The sequence below is a fragment of the Lagopus muta genome, chromosome 20 (assembly GCF_023343835.1).
Source record: "Lagopus muta isolate bLagMut1 chromosome 20, bLagMut1 primary, whole genome shotgun sequence".
Lineage (NCBI taxonomy): Eukaryota > Metazoa > Chordata > Aves > Galliformes > Phasianidae > Lagopus > Lagopus muta.
The window spans coordinates 5859571-5887089 of NC_064452.1; the positions used below are offsets into that span (position 1 = coordinate 5859571).

General features: G+C 42.7%; 1 protein-coding gene across 7 annotated transcripts in view; it reads right to left on the bottom strand.

Annotated features, from left to right (window-relative positions):
* Positions 1-27519, bottom strand: part of CUX1 (cut like homeobox 1) — a 227627-nt gene that overhangs the window by 47389 nt on the left and 152719 nt on the right. For 2 of the 7 annotated variants that reach the window (XM_048967060.1, XM_048967065.1), the window contains 11 exons: positions 26116-26220; positions 23696-23884; positions 19572-19630; positions 15288-15336; positions 14165-14261; positions 12375-13046; positions 11402-11467; positions 9928-10029; positions 7108-7934; positions 5610-5775; positions 4940-4996 (listed from right to left, as the gene is read on the bottom strand). In XM_048967060.1, the coding sequence (XP_048823017.1) occupies positions 4940-4996; positions 5610-5775; positions 7108-7934; positions 9928-10029; positions 11402-11467; positions 12375-13046; positions 14165-14261; positions 15288-15336; positions 19572-19630; positions 23696-23884; positions 26116-26220 (2389 nt within the window). The remainder of the gene's footprint in view (positions 1-4939; positions 4997-5609; positions 5776-7107; positions 7935-9927; positions 10030-11401; positions 11468-12374; positions 13047-14164; positions 14262-15287; positions 15337-19571; positions 19631-23695; positions 23885-26115; positions 26221-27519) is intronic. The other 5 variants (XM_048967061.1, XM_048967064.1, XM_048967062.1 and 2 more) reach the window with 5 other exon arrangements.

Here is a 27519-nt window from a genome sequence, read left to right on the forward strand (position 1 = left end):
CATATTAATGTGAAAAGTGTGTTGGTGCTTTGTCATTGTAATTCAGCCGCAAGGAATATCTGCCTAGAAAATAGTGTTCGCTCCACGATTATGTATTTTCTGCTAGCACTTTTATAATAGTACAGCTGTGACCACAATGAGGATGGAGTCATCTTCTGCAAGTTTAATCACTGGCTGGCTCAGTGTGCAGAAAAGAACGCAGGACGGGAATTCTTCCCCTCATCCCAACTATTCACCAAGCATCCCTGATGGACAAAGGGCTGCAAGGCAGAGGGTGCAGGACAGCCCCAGGCGACAGGCAGGAGTGAGCAGGTGATGCCCAGTAATGGCATCCAATGTTACGTTAAGAACTAACTTGACGCTCTGACTTCATGCTGCGTTCCCAGGTCCCAGCGAGGTGCCCTGACAGCAATTCTCCCAGCTTTACTGATACCAGAAAGGTTGCCAGGAAGGTTTTCATGGTCCAAATGTCAGAGAAATGGCACAGAATATGATCACATGCACTGCAGACAGACTGCAACAGCTGCCCGTACGAGGAGCCAACTGATACCCCTTGGTTTGAAATCAAGACAGCCAGGGCCAACTGCTGCAGCACCACAATCTCGAGCCCCACACAAAGAATGCAGAAAGCTCCCCAGTGCACACCAGTTTGTTTTGGGGCTTACGGAGACAACGCTCAGCCAGCTTTGTGCTTCAGCTCCTAACTTCTGCATCCAGCACAAAGGCAGGTAACTTCTCAACTGAACGCAGACTCAAAACCAGTCATCAGACAAAACCTATCCAGCCTAGGAATTCTCAGCTATTAGAGAGCCACGTGATCCCTCTTCTCTCCCATTAACCAGAACCATTTCATGCCATGCACAATTTTATTCACTCAGGCTGCCCGCAAAATGACTGCAAAACAATTTCCCTCTTCCTTCCGATTCACCAGCAAAGCACAACTCACACTGGGGAAAATCCAGCAGCACCACCAACTCAACTGCTGGTGGCACCTCCAGGTGCTGAGTGCCCAGCTCCACAACCTGACCCCCCATCACAGCCCAGAGCATCAGCAAAACAAACCAGTAAAACCAGTACAAAGAAGAAACCACAGCCCATGCTCCATTGCCTCCATGTGCTACAGAGCCCCGTATGTGTCGGGATGGGCATCTCAGAATCATCCCCTATGTGGGCTGCAAGCCTGAGATGCTCTCCCTGCACTTTATTTCTCTCAGAGCAGCAGATGTCACAGCATCCTGCTGTCAGACAAACAGGAAGAGCTACCTGGTGCACAGCAACTTCCTGCCCACCTGGCAGCTTCTGAGCTGAGAGTCGCTGCAGGAATGAGTGGTATATACATAAAAATGTAAGGCATGCCTGGGTCCATCATCCTTCCCCAATATGTCTGTTAGCATCACAACTACAGGAAAACATAAGATTGCACTCTGACTTTTTTTCAGATTTCTTTCCCAAGAGATGATAAGAAGTAATCTCCCTGTTGTTACAAATGTTTTATGTTGAAAATAAAGCTTTTATGCATATTTTAGTTGATCTCAATACAGTAGATCTCGGGTTTTAAAATCACCAGATAATACACAATTATCTCAAGCTAGATTCTGATTTTGAAACGAGCTCTAATTAGCTCCCCATTTTATGCTGCTATAATCCTTTCTTCAACTCCCATGAGCGTTACCATTGCTAAGCAGCATGAGGTTAGGAATGATGGATGATACCCAGAAAGGAAGACAAACAAAAGGGAAATTCAAAATCCCCTGAGATCACCCGCAGCTGTATCGGCAAATGAAGATTTCCACATTAGGTCATAAGACGACCCTTACAGAAACACATACCAAAAAGGCACGTCTTCATCCCGCTGAGCATTTGCTAGTCTTTAATGTAGTATATAGAGAGTGTATGTCCTTCACAGAGGATATGCACTGAAGAGAATGAGAATTCAGCCTGCCTGGAAGTAGTTGTGAGATGAACAGCAACAGAAACATTTTCTTCGTGTCTTATAGATGCTCACTAAAGATATGGGATCCCGAAATAAAACGAACCAATACGGGCTATGTACAGAGCAAGTATTCAGAAAAACATCCAAGCACATAAACCTTCTCCTGACACGTGGCTACCTTCCAAACCCAGCCCAGCCCCATCATCAGTAATGCAACTAAATAAGGGCCAAATTCATCCTGAAAAAAAATGCTGATGCACTTGGGTGACACTAATTCAACTATTTTTTTTTTCCTTTTTCCATGTGATTTGGTCCATGCTTTTGACACATAAATCATTAAAAAGGCAGATTTACCCAAGGGCATTAGAGCATTTAGGTGGAAAGAAGCACACAGAAGAAATGTTAGCAAAGGCACAGGGATACTGTTTTCGGCCACCTGGGGTAGGACACCACTTTTGGGGGACCACACGTGCACCAGAGCTTGCAGAGCTCCTCTCATCGCCAAAGCCTCCACTGAGGTCACAGGCACTGAACGCAGATGGATGCATCTGGTTGGAATTTTGGTGCAGACTGATTTCAGGAATTCATCGATACAGCTTGCAGAAAAGAAAAACGAGCCTGCTTTATCTCTAATGATATCTATATAATGCTTCTCCACTCATCATTACACACAAAAGGCTGCTGGGTCCATCTGTCCACGTGTAACTATGGAAAAGTACCGGACAAAAGAACAGATTTTCATGAATGAGGTGTTAATCAAAACCTTATGATCTGGAAGCGTAACTAACTGGGTCAGAAATCCAGAAAATCCTGCTGGTTTGATATAATAGTGCCAAACAGTAATGAAAATACTCACAGCTAATAAAAGTTGGAGACGTTACTATGCGTGTTGACACTGCGCACACTGAAGACCTTCTTGGCAAAGCACTCAGGAGCCACTGAATGTATTAGTTTAATTTCACTTCTTTCCCTTCATGCATTCAACAAGTTCTGAGCCAATTATAACACACGGAAAAGGCTCCAGACCTTTTCTCATTTTAAAATTGTTCTGATTAATTTCTATTTTAAAATTACAAGTACACAACCCTTTCTGCCTTGATTTTCCTGGGAAACGTCTCAGAAGACCTGAAAATTGTAGCTGGCTTTCTTTTTTTTTTTTCCCCTCCCTTCTGCCCTGGAGTGGAGGATCTTCCACAAATGCATAATTATTTTTACCTTTTCCAAACTATTTGCTGTGCGTTTAATTACAGCAGAGCTGCTAATAAAGGAAAATTACCAATTACTCATTCAGATATCTCGGTTTTGCTCTTTTGTTCTGCACGGTGTCACAACCTCCTCATTCCTCCATGCACAGAGAGGTGCTGAGAAAAGGTGGTCTTGCGAAACAATTTTGTTTTTAATCATCGGGAAGGAGAAAGAAAAGGGCACGAACCCATTTTCTCATTTGTAAGTTTGCTTTAAGGAAAGAAGGACAGCGCTCATCAATAATATGATTTTATTAGCTGATAGGAACACGCCACGTCACAGAATATGAGCTCAAGGGCAGGAGCTGACAAACGAGATTGCGAGTGTGGGAGTGGAGCAAAACATCACGGCAGCACAACTGAGCTTCCTGAAGGAAATCACTCCCAGCTACCAGTGATCCTCCTGGGGATCCCCAAGGTGGTCGGATTTTAATGCTCTGGGCTTGTCTTTCAATCTTTTATAATTACAGTTAGTCATAAATATGATGATTAGCAATAACAATGCAGCCTTTTCCCAGCTCCTCTGATTTCAAATTCCTCTTAAAATGGCTATAATTAATTACTCATATTTTCCATGCTGTCTTAGGCATTTATAACGGTTACTCTTGCGCAGTACTGATGCTACAAAACGAAGTCAATGGCACACTCTTAATGAACAGCAGCACATAAAATGTCATAGGAAATTTTCACGTTTGCTAAATGCTTGCCTGTAAGTAACAATAGCTCCATGTCTGCAAATAATTTTTCCCATTTTGGTTTTGTTTCCATGCCTTGTTTTTTTTCCAGGGGCGTATTTTTGCTTTTATCTGTTTGTTTTTCAACTGTTCTTTTTAAGAAAGAACACGGACTGAATATCATCATAGATTTTCTTCTAGTAAAACCTTTTAGAATGCAAAATATTTTCCCAGTAGCGAGGAAAAACAGTTCAGTTGGGATATTCAGAATAAACCCAACAAGCTCCAGAAAAGGAGTGCTTCAGAATGGCAGGAAGGTGGAAAAACAACATAACCCACACTGCTCTGTGTCCTGAAACAATGCAGCTCTCACATACAGGGCATGGAGCATGGCACAAGTATTTTTCTGGAGCACAAAACAGCCCGAGTGGTTTCCATGAGTGAAGCAGATCATTGCTAAGCAGTCTGTGTGGGTAGAGTTTGGTATCTAACAGCAGGAACACAGCTGTTCTGCTCCTTCCTATGCCGTGGCCATCGCTGTAAAACCTTCAGCAATTCCATTCTCTTTGACGCTCATCTTTGTTACATCTGCTTTTTTGCAAACGGAAAGGGGAGGGCGAAACGAGGCTGGCTCAGAATACAAAACGAAGCTCGGAGCAGAAACACGTAACGTGGGCTTTTCCCCACCTTCAAATTAACAAAGCAGATTTTGTGCAAATGGAAGTGGAAAAATATGCCAGCTGGGGTATGCAGATCGCATTACAAACGAAAGGCTTGTTTTACAGCCATTGTCACATGTCAGCCTGATAAGCTGAACTATGGTAAAAAAAAACCCTACAGAGCTGAGGATCTCTAAGATCAGACGGAGTCTCTTCATCTAATATAAGCAGCTAAATATGTGTATTCCCTATATCTGCCATAGCAACAAGGAGGGAAGAAGGAATTAACTGGGTTAATAAAAAAAAAAAAGGAAGGGTCTCCTGTATGATACAACAAAACAAGAGAAACCTCTCAGCATCAAAGCAAAAGAAATGTAACAAAAGCACAGAGAATTATTTCAGAGCAAATCATTGAAACCAGCTGATTACCTGAGCTTGCACATCCCTGCTGTAGGGAATCCTGTAATGATGTCACAGAGTGAAGGACTAGATAAGAGAGGAGAGGAAAATCAGGGAACAATAAAAGGAGATGCCAAACCACAAACTAAACAGTAAGCAGCTCAACAAATAGCAAACGGCTGAGCTCAGCAAGGGCACACTGCTCATAGAAGTCAGTGGCATTATAAGGGTACAACCGAGGCCAAGCTCTAGCCTGGCCTTTCTGCATCAGTGGGTATTAGGACAAGAGAGAGAGTCACAATAAAAGCAAAATTGCAACAGAGCATTCCCCCTTCAGAGCTGAGTTCTAGCTCACCTCCTGAGACAGCAATCAATATTCTCCTAGGAACAATAACAGTCCCCTATGCACCACTAGAAAACAGCACGCAACATTTTCCAGCTCTTTGGCCAAATTTTTTTGAATTACGTGTGGTGTTCATGCCTACATAACATCGTCCTCATTAGGAACTCAATAACAGCTGCTTATCAATTAGGCAGAAACGAGGGCTCCTTGTGTAAGCGTTCCCAGTGAGACCCCTAGGAGCCGGCTGGGACGCGAGGCCACGTGCGGCCCTTCCCAGCGCATGGCTGAAGTCCTGCTCACTGCAACCTTAAAAAGATCTCCTCCTCAACTCAAACAACAGAGTGGAATTTTAATTACCTTGTCCTTGTTGCTGCCCTTGTGCGGGCAGGACACACTGTCCCAGCTCACCATTCAACCAGAGCTGCATACGAATAAATGGTTCTCGGCCTTTTTGTGTCAATTTACTCCATGGCTTTGGCCTGGAGAGCATGTCACTGACACTTCCTTGGGACAGCCCCAATACCTGAAGTGAAGCAACCAAGAAGGGCACGTTAACACATTTGCTTTGAAGGGGGTAATGTAAGTCACTGCAGCTTCCTCTACTGCTACGCTGCTCAAGTCATTTTAACGTGGACAATTAACAGAACTTGGAAATGACACGGATATGCACTGGGATGGAGATGCCTTTCCCTTGCCACTGCTTTGCTCTGGAGAGTGTTTTGTATTGTTGGTTTTTTTTCCTGAACGAGCAGCAGTACAAACAGCAAAAGGATGGTATGAGATCTGCATGCTTTCCGTATTGTCAAACACTTTCATCGGTTCTAACAGCAAAAACACAGCACAGCAGCACACAGAGGTAGATAAAACAGGACATGATTGTCATGCATTTTGTTCTCAAACGAAAATAATTGGGACTTCTGAGACTAGGCCTGTATTTGGTTCATTTCTTTGGTGTGAATTCTAACAATGTGTGTTTTCACCTGTAGCAGCAGCTGCTCCATGTGAGCAAGTACTCAAGAACACAGCCGTGCACAGCAAAGAGGGGCTCAGACAGGCACAACTCTCATTTGCCTGGAACTCAGCACGGGTGAGGGATTAAAATTCACCCTTAATGAAAAGTGTCACGGGATCCTTAACGACCCCGAGAGATCAGGCCTTTCATTTAGCATTTAGTGAAATGTAACAGGGCAATGCCAGCTCCTTCAGCACTATCAGATCCATTCGTTATAGGAAGAAGGAAAACTGGATGCCCACCACTGCTCACAGCCTGGAAGTGCTTTCTGGTGGTCAGGGGCTGGCAGCTCCATGTATTCAGTGCTCCTTATCTCAGTTTGCACCTGCAGTCAGGCGTGCTTAAACACCTGAGATGCCCAGCACCAGATACACGACACAGCTGGGAATTCTTGACTTCAGACTAAAGAGATGGAAGGGATTTTCCATGTGTTTGTTTAAATATTCTGTGCACATTTCCAAATAATAATAAGGAAAAATGCTCTCATGCCCATGATCTTCAACCAAAACAAATTTAAGACTCTCCAGTCACGACAATGGCATTACTCAAATATTCCACGAATTCGTTACGTTAAGCATGAAATATTGAGTCTCAGTAATATCTGCTTCAGCTTTCCATGTTTCTAAACTCAGTGGCCCGATTTCTAATTGCAAGGAACTGAAACCAGTCTTTGTACAAAACCTGTGCACTTCACAGAAAGCAGCAGGACTAACGCTTTCCTTTAACATCCTAAACAAACATGTTTTCACAAAACACATGTGCACCATTCTGTGGCAAACCAAGCTGCGTACTGAGCACAAAGCACATCAAAACACCGGGGTAAGAAGAGAACCAATTCTTTACCTTTTCCCCAAAGATCCTTTGGCAGATGCCATTCTTTGCTAGCTTTTCTTTGACCTGCCGCGTTAGTTCTATCGTATCCACTTCCTGGTACATATAAATCTCATACTGCTCAGGTGTCAGAGGAGGAACTGAAGGTTTGGATGGCTTGGACAAGGACACGATAGGGGATGAAGGGAGGGGGCTATTTTGTGGCGTCTCACTGCGACTCGCCCCAGTCATGCTCAATTCAGAACTCTGCGAGTACGGAGATTCAGCGTTTGGCCACTCTTTCCAATACTCTGAAGAAGATGGTCCTTGGAGCTGGCTACGATCTGGCCTAGTCTGATTGCTGACCTTTTCTTTTCCACCACTGGCTTCCTCAACTTTTATATCTTCGGGAAGAGCTGTATTTCTTCTCTCATGCTGCACAGTATTCCACCAATGGTCTTTCCAAACACCACCACGTCCCAACTCATTTTTAACATGCCTCAACATACCCTGGGCAGAATCACTTATTCCATGAAGCTCTAAAACAGGCGCCTCCTGCGGCTCCTTTTTGAGCCCAGAGAGGTTCTGCAATGCAGAGATACTGGAATCAGTAACAGATGAATGTTTCTTCAGGGATATGGCCAAAGGAGGATAGCTGGAAACTGAAGACATTGCAGATGTAGATACTAGTTTGGGGGACAGGATAGAAATGTCAGCTTGAGACAGAGGTGTTGTTTTTAAGGCAGGATCAAGAGCAGCCTGCTGTGCCTCCATTTCACGTCGGGCTTGTTGCAGAATGGATCGAATAGCATCATCAGAATTGCCACTGCTAGATGCAGAAGGCGGCTGAGCCGGCTCAGCTATGAAAAACAACCAAAAGACTAAATGCAACAGAGGAACATGCTTTATATTCAACATGCGCTACTGTAAATATTTTCCTGTATGAAAAAGGGCTGCAATAAATTTCTGGATGGGAGGGAGGGAAGGAGGGAGTTTTCACTAAGCAAAGATTCTCACTTTCCAAAGTAAGGTAAGATTTCCAAAGTTCTGCACTGGAAAATTTTTATCACTGCCAAAAGGCTGGACGTTTGTACACACTGACCCAACTGCAGAAGTCTGTTAGCATTTGCATGCTTTCCACCATTGCAAAAATTATTAAATAAATGCCTTTGAAAATCAAGCCTTCGACTCTTCTTCTCCCACCCCCAATTGCTCAATAACATTTTGTGAGTCTATGCACAGGTTTATTTAACCTTTCACTTCTACCTCCACAAATGAATTGTAACGCACTCAAAGCTGAGCACAGCTGCATTCACCTGGGTGGCCTATTAATAACCTCTTACAGTATAAATAAGGTGAATCTTTCTAACTCCAAAAATAAAACACACATTACCACAAAGCAAGAAGTTCAGTAAAAGGCTTCATTATTTAATTTGACGAGCCCAAATGTGCTTCTGCTTCCTGTTTTCTCATTCCATGGTTCCAATCACTGGAACAAACAGCTCTACAAAAACCAGGACTGACGCCTCAACACCACTCTGTGCCCCATTCAAACCTCCAGAATGGAGGCATGGGAAGAGAGAGCACCTAAAGGAGGTATTGAGTGGTGAACTGGCGTTCTGCAGCAGTTAGGGGATGAGCAGAGCCTGGAACATGGGTGTATGGTTCTCTCTGCAGAATATGAAAGCTTTGCAATGGCATCTGTTTTCATTGTTTAAGTTTTCCACTGAGGATGCCAGTGTTTGAAAACCAGCTCCTCTGAAAGCTGCTCTATGAAGAATGGGAAAAGGGAAGCACTCGGGAATCCCACAACTGCAAACACAGACCTCAAAGTGAAGTGAGACTGTCCTAGCAGTATGCCTCACCTGAACACATTTCCAGATCTGCCTCCCCACCTTCCTTCCTGCACATGCTGGAAGGTACATGAAAAACTAAGAAGTGGGAGAAGACAGCGAGGCCATCTTTTCTGAGTTACCTTCTGGTTTCATAGGGAGTTTGGAGGCTGAGTTAGCATTAGAAAGGAAGGCCAACACACTCAGATAAAAGATGACACTGAACAACGTGCTTCCAGCTTCCTGCACACTGCCCATGTTTTTCTCTACGTCATCATTAGTGGCATAAACTCATTTAAATCATGTATTAACTAGTATTTTACATTTTGCTATGAGATTAGCTTAGTTTTCATTTGAAAGATGAAAATCCAAAACTGCAAATCAGCATTAATTTTTTTAAGAAAATGAAACAGAAGTATTGCAAAGTAGTGTCTACTTTAGCACCAGCCCTCTAGATGTACTGGAAATTCTTTTAAAGTTGAGAGAGCTATGGAGTAGACAGAAATATTAACTACATGGCAGCATACAATGAGAAATTAAACTTATCTCAGGCCGAGATGTTAGACATTCATTAAATTTTTAGGAAACAAAATTCTTTTTGGACTTGTTAGCTTGTCCTACATCCTTACATTCTGTAACAAATAATGAAGTTGTGCTGGAATTTGCCTGTGCTATAATTTGAGTACACAGTGTCCACAGGAAGCTGGCAGTGAGGTTCTGGTAACTGCAGACTACCCTGAGCCCTTCACTCGTGCAGATCCCCTCAGCTCCCTCTCTCCATGTGTCCCTGGGGCCTGAAAGGGAGAGCGCTGAGCAAAGGCCCCATCAAGCAGTGATGTGCATTAACTTATCTTGGGCTGCGTTACAGACAGAAACCACTCCACGAAATAAAGAAATTTTAAAAGGCACTTTAAACCTACATTCAAGGTTTAAGAATATAATTAACTGACCAGAAAGCTCATGGTAATTGTTTTAATTAAATTCTGAAATAAAAGGAGCGAGAGACAAAATGAGGCTGTACCTGTTTTCTGTACTTGCAGCTCCCTTTTGGCTTGTTCAAGAATGGATTTGATGGCTTCATCAGAGCCAGTCTCTGTGGTTCGGATTCGTGTGGTTATATTACCTGAGGAGGAAAACAAAACTAATGACACTGGGAAAACTTTTATTTGCTTGTTTGTTTGTTATTTTAAAACACAAATGCAGGCAGTATATACAAATGTGCTGCCACATGAGCTGACAGCAGCTCACATCAAACCCTTACCAACATCTACAACACCAAGAACGCCCTTAACACAACAGAGGAAAAAATCCTCACTGCATGAAAGCTGTCCACCTGCTGCACTGAATGATGAGAGCAGTAACATCACCAGAGGAAGAGCTATGTGTCATACTGCATTTTCAAATATAACACACACAAGTCGATATTTTTCACTTCCCTTTCCCTGCTTTTTTTTTTTTTTTCCTTTTCTTTTTGGAGGGGGAATGGAAACAGAAGGGAAAAGAACCAGAGGGGGGAGGAATAAAGACAAAAACAGAAGCTCAGAAACCATCCTTGAAAACTGCATCAGCTACCAGGCGAAGTCGGATGAGTGCATGTTCAGATCAGAACAGAATTTCAAAAACCTGGATACAGGAAATCAGAACGAATCTGTGCCTTTCTAGAAGCTGGTACATTAACAGAACCAGTCATTTAAGCACCAATGCCATCTGAAGTACTTTTCAGCTAAGAGTTATTTCTTGTGTTTTGTTCACTCTTTTTTTCCCTTTGTTTTTCTTTTAAGCACTATGGGGAGAGAAAGAAAGGAAAATTCCTAAGACTGGAAAACCAATGCATTGTTCATTAATCAGATTATCAATTGACTGAAATCAAAACAATGGAGGGGTTCTGAGGTAGCAGTTTTTATTCTTGTCTGGCTAAAAGTCAAATTCTGCAGCTGATCTACTACAAAGCAAAATGTTCGTATTTGAATGATATTTTACTGGTCTGATGTTCCCCTGTCTTTTTGTTCAGTCTGTTCCATACGCCATACTAAGGAAAGCACCACGCTCATCTAACAGCTGATTCAAGTGTATTTGTCAACATAAACCCCATGAGGAGAAAGAAGGAAAACTGAGAGCACAGGCAGAATGCGACCGATCTTGGATCACACACAGCTGTGCAACTTTCCTGCTCTAGAATAATAAAAATAGCAAAGAGAGCATTTCAGTAGATGCAGTGATTTTTAGGGCCACTTCTACCACTTATCTCTCTATCTGTGTATCTAGCAAGGAGGAGAGTAGAGAAGAATCCAAACAGGGTTAAGTTAGTACAGCAGCAGCAGAATTAGAAAAGCAAAGTGCTGGTCTAACCCATGGTTTGTTTTATACTTACTGTCTGTTTTTCTATCAGATTCCAGGCCAGAATCAAACTGCACAGTTTTAAGGAAACACACAGCTAAAGCACACTCCACTTCCTAGGTATTGACTGCAAAGAAAAACACCTGCCTGTGACGTACCTTCAGACCCATTTCTTCGTTTCGGTACTTCCTGAAATAGTCTGTTCAGGTTCTGGCCTGGATTCTCTGTTGAAAAACAAGTTTGGTAAGAACAAAACAATCAGGGGATGGTTGCTCTGACATCATGGGCTGTGTGACATGAGAAGATAGCAGCCTGTCTCTAGAGACGAGGGTTCAAGCGTTCCTCAAACCCTCGAGTCTCTGTCTGAGCGCTGGAGGAGCTGGCTACTTTGGAAGAAGCAAGGCTGGCTGATTTGTTAATAAAGATTACAGCTACGTTCGGAAAGGAGATTAGACAGATATAAATAAATGTCTAGAGATACCAAAAATGAAGAGGTTAAAGATGGGCAGATAATCCCCTCAAGTACAATCATCAAAAGGAAGAGCAGATTATAAATCTAACAGCGTTCACTTTCAATTAAACAAAATCTAGACAAATCCTGCCTGTCCTTTCCAATAGTTCTAGCCTGTAAACAACTTACTTTTCAGTTTCTCTACATGTAAATCTCAGTCTCTGCTTAAGATGAATCACAGTGAAATGCATATGTTATTTCTTAAAACCACCACCCTACATAAGCAAAGCTGCTTTAAGTTGGCTTCCTCTTTTAATTAGCCACTTCATGCATCACCTACGATATTTTGTCACAAGACACAACAAAAACACGGTCTCAATAAACAAGAGAACAAATGACTGCCATGTATCTCTGATAGCAGCAGCTGGAGACCCCTCCTCACTCCCCATTTCAGTGTTCCCTGCTCCTTGTCCTGGCTAGCCAGCGGCTAACACATCAGCCAAGGCACTAACCTGTATGGTGCTGAAATGCAGGGCTACAAAGCTGTACTTTCTGCACCTTACTGATCGAGGTAAAACAGCAGCAATGCACAAATGGCCTCAAACAGAGAAACCTTCACCTTTTTTGCACTTGCAACTAAGAGGAAAACTGGGCAAGTCCCTCGGCTGGTGAGCGCTTACCTCTTTGTCTACCCTGGATGCTGCGAAGAGCCAGGATGTTCTGCTCGTCCGACAGGAACTGCTTCATCTTATGAAATGGCTCCTTGCCTCTCACAGTCAGTTTATTCCATGGCTTTGGCCGGGCTAGTATCTCACTCACAGACCCTTGCGACAGTCCCAACACATAATGTCCAAATATCCGCTGTCCAATATTGTGCTTGATCAACTGCTCTTTCACCTGACGTGCAATTTCGGCTGTGTCTATCTCCTCGCCTTCGGAGATGCTCCCAGCACTTTCTGACTGGCTGGGAGATGGGGCCATGCCATTTACATCCGGACTTTGTTGTAATGGACTTTGGGAAGAGATGGAGTTTGTGCTGTAAGGACCTGTTGAAAAAATCATGCTTGTGCTTCCTGCTTCCTGCATTGCCTTGGAGTAGAAGGACTGCATTAGCTGTCGCTGGAGGAGAGAGTTTAGTGCAAATTTTCCTGTGGAGGCCAGGGGTAAGCTGGGGCTTGCCAGGGATGAGCTGAAAAAGTCTTGACTTAAACCCGTTGGTGAGAACTGGTGTGTACCATTAGTATTGGAAGCCTGCTCCCCCGCGTTGCGGAGCAACTGAGAAGGAGGGGAAGCCGGCAAGGTTGCAGGACGCTGACTCTCAGGCTGGTCTTTCCCTTTTCTCCTGGCTGACCCTACAAGGAAGGTCAAACATAATGCATTATGGGGGATTAAAGAGGGAAAAACCAAGATAAAAAATGCAAAGTTTGCCCCGCAAAGGGAAAAAGTGCAGATTGACAGGGGCCAACGAAGTGGTGGTGGGATTTTTGTTTTCGTTTTGTTTTTGGTTTGTTTTCTTTTTTTTCTTCTTCTTCTTCTTCTTTTTTTTTTTCTTTTTTTTCCATAATTCAAATTTCAATAAGCCAAACAAGGCCCCCAAAACAAACAACATGCATTTCATGTTTGCACCTTTCTTGTATGTTGCAGCCTGGAGAATCCCCCTTACAGACATTAAAACTAGAACAATTACATGAAGTGCAGTTACACATTTAAAATCAATGCAGTTACAGACAGCAAGTCCCTTTGATGTCTCTCATTCAAGACATTACTCATTGGACCTGACTGAGCCCAAATGCAGCAAACATTTACATTTTGGAACAAACCAATTTGAATAAAGGAATCACCAATAGGTGGATGCACCAAGATCACTCAGTTAAGTCATAAAACTCTTCAGAATTCAGTAATCCCAGTGCCAGAGGCAACTTATAACTTTCTTCCAGCTGCAAAAACCATAAGCATTCGAGTATCTGGAAATTCCATGACTTGCCATTTAAAAAAAATGTGCACACAAAATGTAAAAAGCCCACATTAGGAAAGCTGAACAGCAAACACACTTCACTAAAAAGACAGTATTTTGTTTTTCCAAGCTGACCTGCTGGTAATATATCTAAATGTATCAGACAGGAAGATTATTGTGTTCTGCATGCAAACATTTTGCATAACATTGTGCGTGGGGGGAGAGACTTCTGGTGCCACAGATGAATTTGTTCCCAAAACAGCAGACAGCCTCAAACACTACCACTCGGTACATCTCGTAACGCCTCTTTCCTAACCTTTAAAGAGTCTCCAAGGTCTCCGAGCTTTACTTTACTATCCAGCCTATAAGACTGCAGAAATCAAACACTTCTCAGCACTCTTGTTGCCTGTTCGTCTTCCTGCCGTGCATTAGCTCACACTCTCACCTCTTATTCAACCCTCCCTCCCTTTATGAGACACAAACATAGCAGAAGAGCTGAAAACGGTGTCAACCTACCACTCAGGTCACTGTTTGTGATTCGCAGCGTGGCGTTCTCGGACTGCAGCGAGCGGTTCTTCTCCAGCAGCAGCACCTCCAGCGGTTTCGATGCATCCTAAGGAAAATCAAAGTGGGAGGTTTGTTTCCAACAGCATTAAAAGTCTCGCTCGGGCACTAAAAAGGATTTCAGAAGAGGAAAACAAGTGCTCATCTCTGCTACGAGCGCAGCTGGGGAATTCAACATGCATATATTTGCAGGAATCACTCAGCGCTCCTACATGAGCTGTAGTAGAGATGCGCTGTTTAATTTCCAGTGGAAATCATTCATCAATTCTGCGTTATTTGGAAATGTGTAATGGAACATTTACTCAATCTTGCTTCTTTTGAAATGAGACTGGCGTGCTTTCAATTTAAGAGCTGTAGACTACTTTTAATCTGATTATAATAGGAGTTGAGATTATTTTATTTCTTCTAGGTCAGGCGACCCAAGCTAAGCATTTCCTTGAAACGCTGCTTTTCAGCTGAACACTTTGTTCAAAGAGAAATTCAGTCACAGAAGGCCGTCATTTACTTTCCTGTAAACAGCCAACCCTCGGCCATCAGAAAGCACACTGAAAATTAACCCCCATAGGTGGATATTCCATTCAGATTTCAGGAGGAAAAGCTTAATTCAAAACATACAAACTCATGGACAGTAACTCACTGGGAGAGCAGAGGTTTTTTTCCTGCTTTCCCAACACTCAGAGGTCTGTTTTATTTGGGAGCATTATTTTCAAGGTTAGCATTTACAGATGCTCCAGTCTCTGCCCACTGCACTACCAGCATGAGATGCACGCAAACCCGGCTCAGCTGCGCATCAGCTCTAGGATCTTAGAAGACCCAACTGCACACCACTGTGGTTACCCAGTGCAGCACCAGCCGAAACGCCATTCTTTCTCCTCGGCTGCTTAAAGGAAACTAACAGGCAGAAAATGTTCAGTTCAGCTTTTTGCACGGGGATCATCAGGAAAGCAGTGATCATCCCACATGTCTCAGCATCAACACGAAGCTGCCTGTGCTAACGCGAGCAAGTTATAAGAGAAACTGTGGTTAATTAACTGAACTGCCGAAGTAATTAAGAAAAGAAAAGTAGATTCAGTACCTGCGCACCAGAGCTTTCAGGTGGTGCAAACTCCATGGATTTCAATATACTGTGGGAAGGCAGAAAAGAAATTATTTTCTGTTTCTTCTCCTCATAACAACTGCACTAATGAGCATTAACATTATCATTTCCTAATCTCCAGCAACACTACAAGCGCTAACAACTTTCCTTGCAGTAATTCCATCTGATAATGAATACAGAAAATAACTATTCAAACTAGTTATTGGATAAGAAAATTTTCTCAAGCGTCTTCTAAATCATTCCATATGCAATCCCACAAGGCCAGTTTAAAGCGTAAATTTAAAGGTTAATAAGGATATAACATTTTAAGCTGTCAGAAACAATATTAATTTATCTATGAAGCTTGAAGGGAATGGAAAAGTTGCAGCAAAGCAACAAAACAGGGGAATCACCACCATGGTTACAGTGCTTTATATAATATACACCAGCTCACATATCAAGGAAAATATGCACAAATAATCTTCCCAACCAAGTCACTACAGGCTAAAAGGCAGTTTTTCATTTTAATCACCTCCTCGTTCTATGGCAAAGGGAAGACACAATGGCACAATATTTCTTAAGAAATATGAAAGATCCACATATTTATAAGTACATTAAGAGTAAGAATCTGATAGCCTCGTTGTCGATGTTTTACATAAATACTGAGCAGTCAGAGGATGGCTCCCTTCTGTTGGTGCTGCATGCTCAATGAAGCCATACAGGAACACAAACTTATTCCTGTGCTTTGTCTACACACTGCTTTAAATAGGCCATGTGCAGGCAGGCTGTTAGGCTCCTCAGTTCGAAGCAATACATGATTTGAGCTTTCAACACATACGGATAGCATTTCTGCAGCATTTTTCACATCTAAAGCACCAGGAACTTTGTGAGGCAGGGAGCAAACGTTTTATCATGTAACAAATACGGGAACTGAGTCAAAACGAAGCAGAAGGCTGGTGTGAATGTGTATGAACCACTTTTATCACACAGCATCACTGGGTGATACCTCTGGCCAGCAGAAATCAGGGCTGAGGTTACCCTGTGATACGCTGCACAGAAAGCAGTGCTGCCAACACTCTGCTTTCGTGGGCACCTCACCTATATGCACAAGTGCTTCTTTTCTGCCATTGATGGAGCCATGTCAGGTGAGAGACCATGCTCCAATGGCTCAAGTTCTTAAAGCTGCTGGCATTACATGGACTTTGCAGATGTTTACTTGGGCTGCTAATAGCTGTTGAAAGCGTTTCCTAGGACAACACCTCTGCAGAGGAAATGCTCTGTTCAGAGCTGGGGAAGACAGATACACTGAGGAGACCCATCCAGGAAATCCCCCAGGCTCAGGTAAGCAATTATGTGCATCCTCAATGGACTCTGCAGAGTACAGCCTTGAGAGGTCAGCAAATGGCAGTGCGTCCCAACAGTCATATATGGAGATCCGTCTGAACTGAAAAATATGACAGCCTATAATAGCAATCCATTGCATGGCAAGCTTTCCATGGCCATAATTGTTGTTTCTGTCACTTCAGTGCAAATCAGCACCACACCTGCATCCCAGTGCCCCCACTTACCACCATGGCCGTGAGGAGCAGCCCCGGAGCACAGCAGCCATGTTCCCTCCTGGGCGAGCTGAGCCAGAAGCAGCGTGCTCCCACAGGTATGCACCAGACTGGTAGCAGTCTGGAGTGCAAAGTAAGCCTGAATGTATTCAGTGTTTGCAAGGGGTTCTCAGCACTAACAGCAGGGCTGTACAGCCCTGTTCTGCCATGCTGACCACCTCCACAGCCTGCCCTACCGCTCCTTCTCGGCTCCCAGCACTCTCTGCCAGCTGGGACCAGCAACGCCCCTGAACCCTGCAGCAGCTGCATTTTGCCTTGAGCTTGGAACAGGCATGAGCAACCTCAGCTGGAGACTCAGTGACCTCTGCCTGTTTGAAGTGGCTTTTCTGCTACCTGAAATAGCCTACTAGCAATTTCACAGGTAATTTCCTTCTCTGAGAAGGCAAAATGAATTAAAAATCAGGTCGATGGTATCTTGAATTGCCCTTGGAGGGATACTCAGTATAACAGGTTCATTTTTTCAAATCATGTACACCTTAAACATGTTAAAAATGACTCTCCAAATGTGTCATGAAAGAGACATTTTCTCAGGAATATGAGGAAGCAAAATGTTTCCCCTTCGGATTCTGGGAATATCTTTGCCCATGAGATCTCAGCTCAGTCTGCTGCTTATCAAGATCAGTTATCTGCTTTTTAAAAGAATGATCTTGTGACTTCAATCTGCACATCTAAGACTACTTGAAAGACTTACTCTAAAGCAAAATGTGCATTGGGACAGTTCGACTTTCTGTTTTTATGATCTTGGCTGCAAAGGCAGGAAGGTTAGCACTGTCGTATTACTCAAGAGGGAACTGAAAGGACACAGAGAGCTCTCAGATCTCAAAAATAGTTTTAAAAGCCATTTGGCACAAAAGCCTGTGCAGAAAGGAAGAAATTCTTCCACTCCAGATCTTGATGTGGACCCCATTAAGTTTCCCCAACACTGGAAGCAGGCTGATGTTTGAGATCCCTTACTCTAGAATAGCTCTAACATCTCTGAGAGGATTAAGGAAAACAGAGATCAGTGCCCAAAGGATTGAGAAATACATCCTTACTGACAGGATTCTTTTTACTTGGTACACATGTGCATTATGAACAGCTAGTTCTTGTCAGTGCTTCAGGGTACTGTAGCAATGCACGGGACACCAGACTTACAGCAATACACTTTTTGTGGTTTCACTTCAGATCAGACTGTCAGGGATGCACTTTCAGGTTCTGAAACATCTTTTGCACCAGATGGGACCAGAGGGGCTGGCAGGCATGAGCTGCTGTGATGATGCAGCACTGTAAAACTGCAAATAGTGCTCTTGCCAAGGGCTGTAGCCCCCAACTCAGTCCAGATATGAGCCCCAAGCCACCTACTAACTGGCAGCTGTCTGTCCTACGTCATGCTGCCCAAATAAAAGACATTACCCACACATGTAGTGATATAAAAGCTAGAACAAGAAGCATCAGGAAAACTTCTTTAGTTCCACTGAAAAAAAGAAGTCCAAAGAGTATGGAATGATTTCTGCTCTTCATCCCAGATGCAGGGCTGCATTTGTTAGCACTAAAAGGTACTGAAGTGGTGAGATGGCAGACATGCCACCCATGCCTTCATCACAGGCCAGGAAAGGGGGACTTAATTTGCTGGCACCCAACAAGGGCCACTTCCAAGAGATTCTCCAGTCTATTTCACTGCAGGTTTACCTTGAAATGATGAGCACATGCAGAACGATGAAGTTTTTTTTAAGACCAGTTAACATTCACTCATAGTGGTCAAAGAAATGGTCAACTCGTTTACTGAAACTACACACCTGCACCTGTACAGGCTGCTGCTGGCACTGAACAAGAACTGCAGCCAGCATGGTTCTAATATAATGGCACCAGGTCTGGAAAGTCACTGGGTGTACAAAACCAAACCTGCTTTCCACATTCTCCAGGGATGTGTAAACAAAAGCACATGACTCCAGCTTCATCTGAAATACCTCATTAAACAAGGTAACATTTTTTCAGTCTTCTTAAAATACACACAAAAATGCCAGAGTGATGAAAGAAGAGATGGAGTTCCTTGCAGTTACTTAAACCTTGACACTAAATATACCTCTAGTCAAGAACCTACTCTTCTGAACCTGACAGCTTATCTTGTTATAGTTTAAAATGAGGCTCTTTTAAGTCTCTCTCAAAAAAAACCAACACCCTTGAAATAGGAAGAGACTGTTTGTGGCTTTAGTTTAAAACCACAATATATTAGCAAAAATATACAGTGAAACAAGCACAGCACGAAAATGGCAAGTGCTGAACTCTGGCTGGCAGAAGCAGAGAAAAGGTATTATGGCCAAAGGCCATGTATTAAATTCTTGGTCCACACTACATTAAACTGTTGGCTGGGGAATTTTGAAAGTGGTCCACCTAAAATACCAGAGATTTTCAAACTTTTTACCCTCGGTGGATAATGACTGCAGAGCCCTTTCTCCATGGACACCTGCATTATTTGCAATGCAATACTCTGCTACAACAAAGAAGGCGTACCCACAGATGCAGCAGACACATTGCTTCTGGATGCCATTTCAGCCAATATTCCTTATTTCCCCGACTTTGTGGTTTTGACTGAATTCTTTATTGTTCCAAGAACACAAACTTGTGGCTTTATTTAACAAGTATTGTTAAAATAGCTTGTGAAAAAATTATGTGAGCATTTAACACTTACTTTAATTCTTTCTTAACCTCTTCATAATCAGCCTGTCCTTTCAGTTTTTCTTCCAGTTGCTTTAAAAGAAAGAACATGAATTTAGTTTAGATTTTCTTCTGCAGGCTTTCAAAATCATCTTTAAATTATTCCATATATACAGCAGCACACAAGTGAAGGTTAATGACTCATACCTAATTTACATATATTAGGAAACAAACTATAACCAATTCAACATAAACACAATTATACCTCACTGTTCCTTTATTTACAGGGTGCCAAGTGTTACAGAACTCAGTAGGTCCCAGTTTGGCTGTTTGTAATGTGGCTGTGATATGTTCAATAAAGAGATCAGTGAAGAAGACATTAGAAATGGGGCAGGTGAGATTGTTACAAGAACAGAGTAAACAAGCAGGATGCTTTGACACATCCTGTATTCTTGACATGACAGCCCCTGGTAGCCTCATCCAGATGAAAAGAAGGCTGAAGAAGCATTACGTATTGCAGTAACTAATACAGTTACACAGCAGAGGTGAAGCACTGAGACCACCTGGCTCCTGGCTCAGGTCTGCCTGACGTAGGGCAGCCTCAATGGCTTCTCCTCAATGTGAAGATGCCACCAACGCCGAAACAAACCTCCTAACACAATCCAGAATGCAATGCCACACATTTGGACCTTACCCCAAAGCCCCTGCTCCCAACAACAGTGCTCATCACTAGAGGATGAACGCTTCAGGAGGCCTAAAACATAGTGGTACATAATTGATGCCGGTTATGCTGCTTGTAGAAGCCACGTTAATTTCCCACTAATGATTTCTTTGCTTAGTACAGACGCCCCTGATATCTAAGCAGAGAAAGAACAGAGTTTATTGCCTTGCAACGTCCGTGGTTCAGTTCAGGCTAGCTCTACCTCGCTGAATTTCTGGTAGCAACATTGGCACAGAATCCCAAAGAAATGACACGATGCATCACCCTCAATGAAAGAGCATCTACTTCAGAGGGAAAGGAAAGAACGACACGACAAAGAACAGGGCTGTGAGGCTGCCTTTGGTGGAGATGTGAATTTGGGAAGATCCTGCACAGCTCCCAGCCTGCTTGTCTGCACGCAGGGGGTGCTGGGTGAGGGCTAACGTGAACCTGGAGCATTGTTAGCAAACTGCTTTAAAGTGCAGCTCCACAAAGTCCTGCAGCAGAGCGGATCTGGGTACACCAAGAGCAGGGCTGGGGCAGCCACTGTGGGAAGTGGGAACCTCGGAGCCATTCTGCCCCTTACCTCTGTGCCTCTTAAGGCAGCATCTTATTTTGGAGTCTAGAGCAGCTCTAACAGCAGGGTTAACTGGCTAATCATGCTAGTCCTCAGTAGAAGGAACACTGGAGCGCATGTAAAACAATCAGTGTTGTCAGATAAGATGTTAGTTACTTAGGCAAGGGTACAGTAAGAAAAAAGCCTTCCGCACAAACACATAAAATACAGAAAAACGACTGATTTCCATTTTAACGCAGCCGATATGAAATGTAATTCTGTATGGGGATCTGTCATATTCAGTAACTCTGTCAGGAAATTTTAGGCATGAAAACATATTAAAAAAAAAAAAGAAGCTGATAGAATGAAGCTGGTTTGGACTCTCGGGGCATAAGACCACTTTTATGCTGTTATAGCAGTATGACAAGCAGCAATATTTTACTTTGAATTGTATAAAAAACACATACATCCATCATTCCCAAGTACCTAATACAGAGACTGTTGCCATGGAAAATCTGCACCTAAATGTATACTTTCACTAAACAATACAAACCAACACCCGGGAATGCAGTGCCCATATATAAGCAGACCATTTAGGCACTTGGCATCTTCCCAGTCAATGACTGCTTTAAAATGTATTAGTATGGTAATTGTCTTGAAGAACCCTGTAAAATGCACAGAACATAGCATAACAAAGGCTCAAGCTGTGAGACAATCTGGAGGAACTAATATCTTGCACTAAATATCAACCTGGTTAATTCAGACAAAATATATTCTAACATCCTCCAGCACAAGAAAATGCATTGAGCCAGAGGACAAAAGGAATGGTGGCGTTTCTGTACAGCACATCTGCAAGCATCCCATGTTAAGGAATCACGTTGCATCTGTTGTATGAATGAACCCATCAGAGCATGCACATACTGGGTCCCCTCTCATTCTAACGATCAAATAACCCTTATCATATTGTTAACTAAAGTGTCCCAGGTGAAATAGCATGGACTTTACTAAAGGACTTTAAATATCCCCCCCCCCCCCAAAAAAGACTGATGTCTTAGTTTAGTGTAGAGTGATAAATAAAAAAGACCAATTAACCAAGGTTACTTGATGTATCTTTGCTGACTGGCACTGCTGTGTTTTATCTGGGTGGCAGGGAAGCTCTAACTCCCAGCAATGAAGAGTTAACATAATTACAGCTACAAGAGTCTTGTTACTAGAGGACATATTTTGATTATTAGATCAGATGAAGATAAAGAAGCAATAATTTTGGAAGCATTTCTGTATTGTTTCATTAAGTCATAGAGCATTAAAGGATTCCCCCAAGATATGGTCTGAGAACATTGCTTTAATTTGTGAAACTGTGATTCGTTAGTTGTGGAGGCACCCACTGCCATCTCAGCTATTCTAGAAGCAATCCCTCTACAGTCAAACATGAGATCAACACATCACCACTGAGTTTTGGCTCTTTGTATGACAGATCTCAGACGCAGGCTTTCCCAGCACTTTGGGGAAAGAAAAAAAAGCAGTTCAAATATTTTTATAGTGTAACAAATAAGGTTAAAGAAGGTTGAAATAGTGTCAATGCATAATGAATGGGATCCTAAATACAGAGCATCAGCTGGGCAAGACTGGGAGAATGGAAGATTACCAAAATGCAAATCAAAGACTTGCTTTGTCATTTCTGTGATCCCATTCCCTTTGAAGTTAATGGCTAAACTGATACTGACCTGAACAGGAACTTGCTCCATTTCAAGACAATCTGCCAAGTGCAAAGATTCAAGATACTTTCTATCAGGTTTTACAAAAAAATTAAAAAGCCTCATAGCATGGGTTGGCCAGCAATATCTGTTCCTCACTTCCAGGTCAGCTCTTTTCTCCTGCACTGAGTGATGCCCACATGTACAACAGATGGGCAGAGACTGATCCCAGCAATGCAGGAACCCAGCAGACTTCTTTGGCTCTACCCAATTTTCACAACAATTCTCCAAAGCTGTCTTAAAACATGTAGGAAGCTCACTGACTGCATCACTCTTTCACCCCTAGCAGCTATTTCACCCCACATAAATTACACTGCACCGGAGCAAAAGGAGCAACCTCTATGAAATGTCAGAATTAGAACAATTTGTAAGAGTTTCAATTGAGCATTAAATCATTCTGATAGAGGAAAGCTACCCACGCCACAGTTAGAGCTAAGTGGGTACCATCAGCCTCCTGCTTTCAAAAAACTCTCTGACTATAAAACCTACAAAACTATGCAGTATTTAATGGAATAGATAAATTTATCTTGTTTACAGTTTGAAGCTCGAAGATGGTAGAACAATGAAAGAGACAGGAGTTAAGAGGAAACTGATTCATAACAGATGTCAGGAAACACTTCTCATGCTTACTGATAGATCAACACTGGGTAGGACAGTGCAACAAAGAAAGTAAAGTTGTTGGAAAAAAAGGTAAAGGGGTCACTCACAAAACTGGTGCTCTTCTAGTTTTAGTGCAGTGCTACTGGTAGCAAATGAGTACAGGATTGCACTGCTAATTATAAATGGGAATTACTGCTCAGCAAATAACAGCTGAAAAAAGTTTCAAATGCTTACTAAAAAGCCTTCCCTTTGTGTCTGAATTTCACTTGTCTTCATGCTCTAAATGGTACACTTCCTTTTTCAATAGGTGGAGAAATGGAGGCAGTAGCAGGTAAATTCAAAGATAAACCAGAGCACAACAAACAGCCATGGCAGATCTACAGTGCCAAGCACTGGAATGGGAGCTAAGTTTTAAAACATAAGAAAGATTTTCTGTGCCTTTTCACCTCAGCCATTTCACTGCTTTCTGGTAATCCCAGAGAGCTTACATCAGTAAAACCCAATACTGCTATGTCATCCATGTGCCCCAGCCCCAAACGCAGCCTTACTTTAAGCGTGCTGTTCTTGGCGGTCAGCTGCTGCTCCAGCTGGGAGATCTGGCTGCTGGAGTTCTCCCGCAGCTTGGTGAGGCTGCCCTGTAGTCTCTGGACATCTTCTACCAGCTGGGCAATCTCCCTCTCCTTCGCAGCCAGTTCTACTTCCAGGCTGGACCGTGTCAGCACCTCGATGGCCTGCTCCTGTTGTGAAAAAAAACCATGAGACCACATAAATAAAGGCAGGAATGAGCTTGAACTCAGGGCAGGTAGGTAAGGCCCAAGCACGGCACGGGACAGTGTGAGAGACAGAAACAACTCCTGAGCCTGTACTCCTGTGACTGCATGGATCTGGAAAATGGACCTTTTTAATCAGCACAGCTCCTTGGTGGAACGGGGATAACAGGTCAAATAAATCTCCCTATTTCCTAAGTGTACTGGAAAACTGCAGTTGCAAAAGTCAAATTCAGATTTATTATTAATAGTCCAAGTGCTTTGACAACTATAAAAATCTGTGGTAGCAAAAGACTAATCAGATAAAATATTCTGAAGTAATGGAGCAGAATTTCTTAATCAAGAATAGCAGAGACGTGTGCCTTTGGCTCTTCATATGTATGCCACACATTTCAGGCAAAATTGTCAGAAATTGCCCCAAACTGCTATTTCCAACGAACTTGCTCCTTGCATGACAATTATTCAGTGTTATTGCTGGCAAGTGAAGCCTCTTCTCCATAGGGATGCAGATCCACGTGACACCTGTAAGACAAGGCTGTTCTGCCTATGCACTCCACTTAAAAAAAATCCCCTAAATTAGAATTTTTTTTTTTACTCCAGTTTTCCATGGCTGCCAACTCTGTCCTCAAGCCTGAAACGTCCTTGCTAGACTGACAAGAAATAAGAAAGAGCAAAGAAGGAAGGAAGGTAGATCTTTTCAGAAAAGCCAGCACAGGCTGATTGCAACATCTCTTTTGTCTCCTTTTGTGTTAAGAAATCAATAGCTATAATGCGTTGGAGAGCTCTGAGCCTCTCTTCCAGGAGGAACACAAGGAAACCCCTGGGCAGATCCAGGGAGCACGAGGCAGCCTGAAGTTGAACACACATTCCATTAAAAAGCCTAAAGCGCATCTTAGAAAGGTTAATGGCTGCTCCTCACAAAACACCAGAGGAGTAGGAATGAATCCATTTACCAAGAGAGAAACAATGATCGTGAGCATTATATCCAAGATCCTACGGTGAAAGAGCTGAGAATTCAACCCACCGACGCTGTCACCCAAGCACTTTCCTTACAATTCAAGATGACATCGCGGCAGACTGAAATTCACTCCATCCCCTCTCTTCTGGAAAATACAGGCACAACAAAATACCTTTTCTGTATCTCCTAAACACTGAGCTGGATTCTCAGGGACTACATACCATCGTGTCTCGCAGAAAGCTGCATGTACGAGCAGCAGTTAACAACGCTCTCCTATTACACTGAATTATACTTTTAACTTGAAAAAACCCTCTAATTTGCTTGCATGAAACATCACAAGTTGTATAATCATCTGCTGCTTGTGCCTATTGAGACTAGAATGTAGAGTCTGAAATAAGATAGATAATGATCATTTTCATCCTGCAGTAGTTGTCATATTAAATATAAATGAAGTGCAGAAGTACTATTAAATACAAGAAAGACCTAATGTTAAAATAATGATAAGACTAGGACATAAGATAGGAAGAGGCAGGTAATTCAGAGTTACAAGAGAGATTCAGGCTTTGTATTTTTTGTTCTGCAGTCTGCCTCTCTGTCTTTTGACTTCCTTAAGAAAACGTTGGGTCATGTTAATAGGCGACCAAAGAGATCTGGAGGACTTATAATTTGTTACTCATTTTCTGCAAATGTATTTAAATGCAACTGGATGCTTTTCTCAAATCATGCATGGTTTCCAAGAAAAGGGTGATATAAGGAGCAAGATTCGTTTGTTGAATTTGCTTAGAATTAGACCCAATTTCACTTAATCGTGTCTTTGCATTCACCCAACTGGACCCGCTGATGCCCTTCGGGTGAAATTGGTTACAGCCCCTCAGTTGAAGCCCCTTGAGGCATGCAGAGCATTAACAGCACTCTGTTACATCGTACTGCTGCTTTACTTTTCCAGTTGATGCTTGTATGAACGTGAAATGATTTCTAGTTGTTGCTATCTGCCTGCACTGGCAGCAGTGGATCAGTGTGCTGGCCAGCACAGACCGGAGCCATTTCTGTCCATCTCGAGGCCTTTTGCAGCTACCAACCCCCCTTAGAAGTCTAACAAACCTGCAATCCCAAAGGAACACAATTCCATTTCAGTTAAAATATTATTCTGAACAGATATTTTTATAGCTGTGAGCATAAATTGAAAGAGCTGTACGGCAGGAATGTCAGAAACCTGTAAGAGTCAGTAAATATTTTCTCTCACCACATCAGGTGCCTTCTGGATCTGTGTAGCGAGTTGGAGAGATTTGTTAGCTGACGAGAGCTGCTCCCTTAAGGTCTCTGCCTCTCTCTGAGCCACCTCTGCCCTCTGAAGGAAATGAAAAGGGGTGAAAAGAGAAAGTACATTCAGTTTAACAACTGACAATTATTACAAGAACATTCATCAATTCATGCCTGACTGAATATAATTGATTTTCCTAAACACTCAACCTAATAAATGTTAGAAAAAAACATAGAATGTGATGGATTTTTATTTTAAACAGTACAAGGAAGAAATAATTGAGCGATTATGACAGTAATTTAACGCTAGGAGCAAGGAATCCCCTGCTGATACTAATGCTGCGGCCCACTGAATTTCCCAGACTGAATAAATACAAGTGGAAATGGAGTCTTTTTATTCAATTTCTTTCTATTCTCATAGACCAAGCAGATTTTATTGCAAGGTTCCTCATGGGAACAATTCTCACGGGTAAATGCTGAATTAAAAGATATTCTGACCATTCTCTCTAACACACATACAATGTTGTGGGCTGTCTTTCCTCAGTAATTATTTCCCCAAACATGAATAGTTTGATTCTGTTCTTTCAGCAGGTCGATTTATTCAACAATATTTAACCCTACACTGACAATTCTGCACAGATCAGTTACAACTGCTGAGGATTTATGCAGTATCTGATAAGCCTGGGACTTGGCTACCAGACAAAATTGCCATATAAATATTGAATAATAATAGAAAGGAGAAAGGCAGAGCTATGAGCAAAGCCCCTCAGTACAAGAGTCGGGAGAGACAGATGGATCAGTAACATCAGGCAATAAATAGCAGCAAACTCTTTTCCATAAGCGCACATCAGCTTCTCTTAAGAAGAGTGGAACAACACCTGGCTGTTTTTACACTGTATGCTCCTTCTGGCAAGTTTCTTCCTTCTTTCTTTTCCAAACACAGTGCTTTCCTCCTTGAATAATCACTGCTTTTCACCTGGGCTGCTCCTTGCAAATCACACTGCACTCAGCTGCCTCCATTTCCAAGACATAACCAACCTCTCCAAAACCACAGAACTGCCACCAGTCAAAGCCAAAACTTTTCCTGACTAGCTTTTGTCCTTCACACCGATGGCTCTCTCCCTTTGTGGAATAACAAATCCATGTCTCCATTTTTTAGCTGCCATATTTCCGTGTTCTACACTCCTCTCTTTTTCAGCTCCTCCTTTTGAAAACCGAAATCAGAGAATCGTGGAATCATTAAGGATGGAAAAGACCTCTAAGATAATCAAGTTCAACCATCAACCCATCATCACCATGCCACTCAGCCACGTCCTTCATTTAAAATACGTCATTTGAACATCATAAGATCCTATATGCCCACTGTGTGTGCATGGTCTTTCAGTCA